The sequence below is a fragment of the Aptenodytes forsteri genome, unplaced genomic scaffold (assembly GCF_000699145.1).
Source record: "Aptenodytes forsteri isolate BGI_AS27 unplaced genomic scaffold, ASM69914v1 Scaffold2, whole genome shotgun sequence".
Lineage (NCBI taxonomy): Eukaryota > Metazoa > Chordata > Aves > Sphenisciformes > Spheniscidae > Aptenodytes > Aptenodytes forsteri.
The window spans coordinates 19,692,352-19,700,473 of NW_008795695.1; the positions used below are offsets into that span (position 1 = coordinate 19,692,352).

General features: G+C 41.2%; 1 protein-coding gene across 1 annotated transcript in view; it reads right to left on the reverse strand.

The window, feature by feature from the left end:
• The window catches only part of GK (glycerol kinase), a 30,633-nt gene extending 30,336 nt beyond the window's left edge, over positions 1 to 297 (reverse strand). Inside the window, exon 1 of the mRNA XM_009283123.1 lies at positions 49 to 297. Coding sequence (XP_009281398.1) covers positions 49 to 297 — 249 coding nt within the window. The remainder of the gene's footprint in view (positions 1 to 48) is intronic.
• Positions 298 to 8,122: the final 7,825 nt, after the last annotated feature.

The window sequence follows — 8,122 nt, forward strand, 5'->3', positions numbered from 1 at the left end:
GCCCAGCCTGTATTTGTGCTTGGGATTGCCCCGACCCATGTGCAGGACCTTGTACTTGACCTTGTTGAACTTCCTGAGGTTCACACGGGCCCACCCTCTCAAGCTGTCAAGGTCCCTCTGGATGGCATCCCTTCCCTCCAGCGTGTCAACTGCACCACACAGCTTGGTGTTGTCGGCAAACTTGCTGAGGGTGCAATCAATCCCGCTGTCCATGTTGCCAGCAAAGATGTTGAACAGCATCGGTCCCAATATCAACCCCTGAGGTATGCCACTCGTCACTGGTCTCCACTTGGACATTGAGCCATTGACTGCAACTCTTTGAGTGAGACCATCCAGCCAATTTCTTACCCAATGAGTGGTCCACCTGTCAAATCCATGTCTCTGGTATTGGGAAAGAACCACATTTTTTCTTGTGGAGGTTGCAGAAATTAAACTAATGATGCATTTTAGAACACGTCTCTGTAAAATACCCACTGCTAGTCATAATATTTCTTTAGTTCCTGCTCTGTTACTGTAATGCCAGAGCTATGCCTTTTCTTGGGCTAGCTCACTTTTAGGAAGAGTGATTTTAAGAGACAGACAATCACATGTAGTTTAGAAATCACAGAAAGGACCAAACTGTGGAGAAAGAAAAAAGCACCTAGGCAGAACTTAGTTTGTTTCAAAACAAACTGCAAATACAGAGCTCATGAACGATCTGACAAGAAAAGAGCGTCACTGCAGCAACACAATACGTTAAAAAAGAGAAGAACATGCAGAAAAGTGACTTAGATCTGGTTATACTACAATAAAAAACAGCAGAGTAAAGAATCCTGAGGACTATACTAATGGCTATTCTTCAGGAATCACAAGCTAGAGGCTCTGCCTTGCAGTAGAAGCTCAGCTAGAATACACAATGATCTTCATTAACCATCAGTGGTCCATTTCCAAAAGTAATCTACTGTGGCCAAGCTAAGATGAAACCCAGTAAAACATCCAACTTAATTGTACAATGAGTAAGCCAGAGTAACTGATTGGGCAATGATGACATTCCTGTGAAAATGGCGCTCTCTCACTAGCACCATGGAGAATCTTTTGCTTGAAGAATGTTCAGGGACCTAGAAAGTAAAATCTACCAGCAGACTCCAGTGAACTGCAGAACATACCAGTAGGACACCATCCTATCTTTTCATGGCAAGCAGAAGAGGGTCAGATTTAGAAACCACTCTCGTGCTAAGGGTACAAAACTCAGTTATACCCATCCACTCTCTAGGATACAACTGAATCTTTTCTAGACTTCCTTGGTAATGCTCTCTTCTCATTCCACAAATTTTAGGAATTTCTCTTAAAGCTTTTAATCCATCAACTCTTGATTTCATTCAGATAGTACAGTTTACTCTGATACTATTAGAACAATTCTGACAAAGAACAGATGAAGTTCTGATTCTCCAGTTTCTTTGAAACCTTAAAGTGTATCTTTAGAATGAAACTTTGAAGTTTAGAAACATTCTAGTTATATATTAGAATCATAGAATAATTCAGGCTGAAAGGGACCTTGAGACATCCCTAGTACAACCTCCTGCTCAAAGCAGGGTCAGCTATGAGATTAGACCAGGTTGCTCAAGGACTTTTTCTAGGCACGTCTTGAAAACCTCCAAGGATAGAAACAGCACAACCTCTCTGGAAAATACTAAAAGCTAATTTTTCCCCTCCACTCCCCAGAAAAGAAGTCTTAAAAAGGTACGTTTGTCCTTTTCTGTTATCCGTTGGAAAGATTACATAGAAAAAGCACCACTGTATTCTTTTTACCATATTTACTTATCTGTGTTTCATCTACCAGCTCAGGCTTGACATGAAGCTATCCTAATAAAAGGGTAAGCTCTGTCAGTACTGCATGCTTGGAAGGAACCGGTATAATGGGATATGGGTCTTAAAACGCTATGCAACATAGTTAATAGGAGAGATTAAGTTTTGCATGTATGCAGCAAGATTTTTTTACTTGAAATTGCCTTTCTGCCAAAAGCATAGTAACATTTACTAAGTTTTTATAATAAAGATAGAAAGATAGAAGACTTTTTATTGAACCTGTGTGTATCTGACCTACTAACAATGTTAAATATCACTCGGTAATCATTCACCATTAATCATTCAGTATTCCTTGAGACAGAAGGCAGTGCATAAGGATTCCTACTGTTAGCAGGAAATAATTACAGATTCAATTAGACAAGGTCATTCATTGAACCTGGAGTGTGTGACCCGCAGATAATAAAGGGTGAAGCTCTAGCACAGCAAGGCTTTTTACCTCCTTCTAAGCAAGCTGTTCTAACAGCAATAAATTCTCAACAGAAGCAATAACACTGCAAATGCATAGATTTTTCATGCTCATAGAGAAGAACTAGGTAAACACGCTCTCCTAATCCGTCACAAACAAAACCACAAGCTTCTGACATCCTCAACAAAAGCAGCAGAAAATCCCTGTACCTCAGGGCAGGGGATTAAAAAGTTTCACTGAGAACAATACCATGTTCTACAGTGATAAACAGAATTCTGATACACAAAAGGATATCAAACATAAATGAGTCATTACATTTAAACCTAGAAGATGATAAACAAAGTACGGAATAAATAGAACAAATGGGACCTCCCCTCCTTCCCTGCCCCCCCGCCCCCCCCAAAAAACCCCTGTTGCCAAAAAAACCCCAAAACGGTCCTTGTTTCCCTCTGAGAGAGAGAAATAGGTGACAATAAGTATGAGTTATTCAGATAAGGTCAATACATTCCTGTTGAAACAGGTTTGAAGTGTATTTCTGTCACTGCTTTCCTTCCTTTCATATTCATTAAGAACTGGTTCCAGTTTATGATGCTGATCTCTCACTTTTTGTAGGGAGAAAAAAAAGTCAGTCAGTTTTGCCCTAATTGTATCAGCAGTAGTCACAAAAGAATTGTATAGGCTATTTGGACATGTAGAGCTATCTTGAACAAAGATGATTTGATGAAAGACAGTGAAAACCACCAGATATGTGCCGAATTCTCTGGTGAGAGATTAAAGAAAAGGAATAAATAACACTCTCCTTCCACACCCAGCAAATTATCATACAAAGAATTAGAGCTTGAGCCTTGAATCTCAGAGTGAAGGAGAGAAGAAAGACCTACTTAGCTATGCTGTATGTAAGCAAGCAGACAAGCACAAGGGCTGATCACTTAATTCAAGCTCTTTATAGGGTCTCTAATATAATACATGACATCATATGAAGACGTGCAAATAGTTGCATGGTATTACATTGAGTCTTTATCATCTTAGTGGAAAAGAATTTAGACCAGTTAGTTGTAACAATTTTCAAAGAATGAAAAGAAATATGAGACAAACATAAACATGAGGCTCGTAAAAGTGATGCAAGAAGCTGCACAGCTGAAGAGACAATAGTAAAAACATAGATTTTAGAAGTAACTTTTCACAACTTTCAAGCTTTGTCATGTAACTCTGCCTGCAGAAAAGCTACTTCTGTTAGCCTATGCTGTATATTCATGAGTTTCTGTTAAGCTGGAAGAGCTATGGCTTTGCAGGCAAACAAGCTCAGAGCTGGAGTTCTGAAATTGCATTGAAATCAAACCAACTGGGGAAAGAATGACAGACAAACAATAATTCCACCTTTAGCATTTATCTAGAATTAGCAGGCAGTCAGAATTTATGAATAAGCACAGTTTAGCAAGTCTCCTAGAAATTATCTTGCTTAGAAGGCTCCTGATGAACAGACCTCCCTCCCCCCTCAAGGAGGTGCTTATGATTATGCAAATAAAAAGCAAAACTACAATGTATTTTAAATAATAAAAGCTAAGAGTTAGGGGAAAATTAAAGTCTTTGCAATATTTTTAACCCTTCTTGTTAGCTACACAATCAAGTTTTGCTTTTTCCCAAAAGGTCATGTTACTTCAGTAGAGGGGGGAAATTGAGTCCCCTCTGAAGGGTAAGCTCAATGGGTACTAAGTTTTCCTTATCTAAAATCAGTTTTTGTTTACTGAAAAGAATGGTTACAGTGTGATATAGCTTTGTTTGGATGTTTCTTCTGGAAATGAAGTAAAGAAAGAAAGAAAGAAATATTCCACTGAGGTGGAAAAAAAAAAAATTGTCTGTGGCTGACTGACAAACCTAGAACTTGAAGTACTGTGTATGTACTTCACCGAATATTTTGATTCTTGCTGTTCCTGGATAAAATGCCAGAAAGACTTTACTCAGCAAATAGCTTTCAAGAGATCAGGTAGTGGTTCAGCTGTCCATTAGCTCCTGATCCCAAGACTTTCAGCAAAAGAAGTTACAATGGCTTTTTATGATATGATTCTTGAATAAAATAAAATGGAACATGAGAGATGCAAGTGTTTGATGAAAATATTTGGCAAAACATCTAGACCAGAATTTAATCATCTGGGTACACTTCTTTAGCCTACTTAATTTATTTTCCTGCTTGATATCTTTAAGGAATTGCCAGTGCAATTTGAGTACCAGTACTCAAAACACTGCGTTCTCCCTGGTAACTCTGAATCTGTTGTTCAGGTTCAATCCAACTTAACAGAAAAGTTGAGATCTCAAAACCAATTACAGTTTATTTTGCAAAAGCAAGTAGTTTAGCAAAGAAAAGATTCAAATTAGGGTCCCCAGAGGGTAAAACTACAGCATAAGCTAAAACTGTATGTGTAGTGTATGTGAGAAGCAAGGATAAATAAGGAGTGACAGTAACAGCAATACACCTAAGTTCTGGTGCTTCTTTATCGTTTATGCTCATACAGCCTCATTCACGTAAGCAGGAGAATCTCTCAAAACTTGTGTCCATACACAGAATAATTAATTCTGGAAGGAATCTCTGGAGGTCATCTAGCCCAACCCACTGCTCAGGTAAGCTTAAAGTTAGACCAGGTTGTTCAGGGCCTTTTCTAGTCAGGTGTTGAGTATCTGCAAGGATGGAAATTCCACAGGCTTTCTGGGCCCCTGATCCACAGCCCCTCATAGTGAAACATTTCTTCCTCACATCTATTTGAAACTTCCCCTGCTGCAACTTGTGTTCATCGCTTGTTATCTTTTTCTGTGCATGTCTGAGAAAAGGCTGGTTCCGAGTTCTCTACAAACTGTGGTTAGATAGCTGAAGACACTGCCTTAGATTCCCCTGTGATGAAACAACCCCTGATTTTCTAACCTCTCCTTGCATGGCTTGTGCTGCAGTGCACTGATCATGCTAGTGACCGTCTGCTGGACAAAATCCAGTTCGTCAGACTCTCTCTTCCTCTGGGGGAGACCAAAACCAGACACAGTGTTCTCAGAGCTGCCTCCTGAGTGCCACACAGATGGCAGTAATTACTTCCTTTGATCCACAGTCTGCACTTTTCTTAATGTGGTTAATCTTCACCACCACAAGGACACACTGCTCACTTATATTCAACTTGCTGTCCAGCAGTAATCTGGGTCCTTTTTCACCAAGCTGTTTCTTAGCCTTCTGTCCCAAGTGCTAAACTTTGTTGAACTTCATGAAGCCTCTGCCAGGCCCCTTCTCCAGCTGGAATTCCAGTCAACTTCTCCCCCGGTCTGTGGTCATCTACAAACTTGAGAGGGCATTCCAACCTTACCTCCAGGCTGTTGATGAAAATACTATGGGGTATCAGCCCTTGTTACTGACTGCTGTGGAACACCACTTGCAAATTGTCCACCTGTAATTGTAAATTTAGACTCTGAATTGTTGTCATTACCCTTTGGCCCCAAAGGACCAGCCAGTATTTCACCCAGACATCTTTAACCTGGTCAAAATCCTATGTCTTCCATCTTAAAAAGCTAAGTAATAGTTGCACTGTACTACTGAATAGACATGTGCAAAGTAACCAACAATTTGATTTTGACTGGTGACTTGGTGAAGATGAAAATGGTTGGAAGCACTAGAGAAAAAAAAAAAAATGTAGAGAGAGATCAGTGAGAAAGGTATGCAAAACAACTAACACAGTAAAAGATCAGAGGTAATTAGAGAGCCAAGAAAACAACTCAGGCAAAAAGAATACTACACTACATTTTGGCTTAAAGTATTTCAAAGCAAGCTCTCTCTTCTAACTGTGGCAATCTCTTTCCAGCACAGAATTCTCCAGATACATGTGTTATTATCTGAATGACTGATGCGACCTGCAGCAGACCCCTGCCCACTTTGCCCTCTTCTTCCCCCCCTACACCATGTTCCAATTTAATTCAGTGATGATGTATCTTTTTTGCTCAAATCCACATAACTTTATTATCATAATGGTTTGATCACACTGCCAAGTTTAAAACAATGCTGTATTTTGAAATGAATTGAGAGAACCTGAGATGGATGCAAGAAGATTTGAAAAGACTGACAGACACAATACACATTTTAAAAAAATTAAGGAAATAATTATGGGCTCTTATTTATTTGTGTGAGCACCTGAATCCTCGAACAGGGGAAACATACCTCATGTAGACAGAAAAAAACCCCAGCTGTATACAAACTATTGATGAATTCATCTAGTATAAGAAATCCCTTGTTAGAAGAACTTGTAAAAATACTTGTAAAAAGAGCTTGAGTATAAATTTAAAGCTTGCAGTGTCTTTTTTAGTTCTACTAGTGTTATCCTTTTAGGCTAAGAAAAGTTAACTCAGCATACATGTAAAGCAGATAGACTTTATCGTCAGGTATTACAGGAACTTTTCCAAGTTCTTTTCCAGAAAGGACTCCTGACTGGCATTCAAGATAGCCCACTAGTGTCATTTGTCAGTTTGAAGTTTCTCTCCACCCCCAGATCTGTGTTTTGTCACTTGACAATCCCATGAAGGTCGTAATATTGAGTAATAATGGTAACAGAGGTCAAGAAGATATTCTAGTCTCCTGCTTCATGAAAGAAGATTCCACATGTATTTAAAAAAGAAAAAAAGCAAGGGCAAGCCAAAACATTCATCTTCCCAGTTCAACACTGTGCACATTTAACAATATTTTGTATCTAGTAATTATCTATTCCACTTCCACGGTGGAAATTATCACTGGGATGTAAGTCAAATTACCATAACTTACTGACTAGGCAACAGGACATTCATAGACATTTGCAAGCAGGAAGTTTATATAGTAAGCTTCATATATAATAACAACATTAGTTCCTGTCTGTTGCATAATATGGAAATAACAAGTTCGTTAAACTAAAGGGCTTATATATTAAAAAAACCTATCTTCCTCTAGCGTTTAAACAAGCCCATCTTTCATTAGGTGTACAAGTTCAGTCACCTGAATACCTACAGTGCACAGGATACATTGACATTAGGGTTGTAGCCTCCAGAACTGCAGCAATCGTTCCAACAGGCCCAAGTAGGTTTTAGAGGAGAACACAGCAGAGTCATTGCATTGTTTGAACACCAGCTAATCACAGTCACTGAACTAACACGGATCTATTTCTCCAGTTCCTGAGCACCTCGTCCGTTTGATTTCATTCAGGGCGAGTCACTGGACAGATTTAAAACACAACGAGCTCAAAACAGCGGGATTTTGCAGTCCCCTCAAGCAGCAGCCAGAAATGCTGGCCTCCGGCTTGCTCTGGGGCCGGGCGGGCACTGCTGGCACTCCGGCCCGGCCCGTTCTCCGCGGGACGGGCAGCGCTGCTCACCCCCCAGCGCGGCGGGAAGGCGATGGGGATGTGATCGCCGGGGACACGGCCGGCTCCGCCACCCCCCCGTCCACCGGGGGTTGTAGCCTCCAGAACTGCAGCAATCGTTCCAACAGGCCCAAGTAGGTTTTAGAGGAGAACACAGCAGAGTCATTGCATTGTTTGAACACCAGCTAATCACAGTCACTGAACTAACACGGATCTATTTCTCCAGTTCCTGAGCACCTCGTCCGTTTGATTTCATTCAGGGCGAGTCACTGGACAGATTTAAAACACAACGAGCTCAAAACAGCGGGATTTTGCAGTCCCCTCAAGCAGCAGCCAGAAATGCTGGCCTCCGGCTTGCTCTGGGGCCGGGCGGGCGCTGCTGGCACTCCGGCCCGGCCCGTTCTCCGCGGGACGGGCAGCGCTGCTCACCCCCGCGGCGGGAAGGCGATGGGGATGTGATCGCCGGGGACACGGCCGGCTCCCTCCCCCCCGTGTCCACCGGCGACCCCTTTCCCCC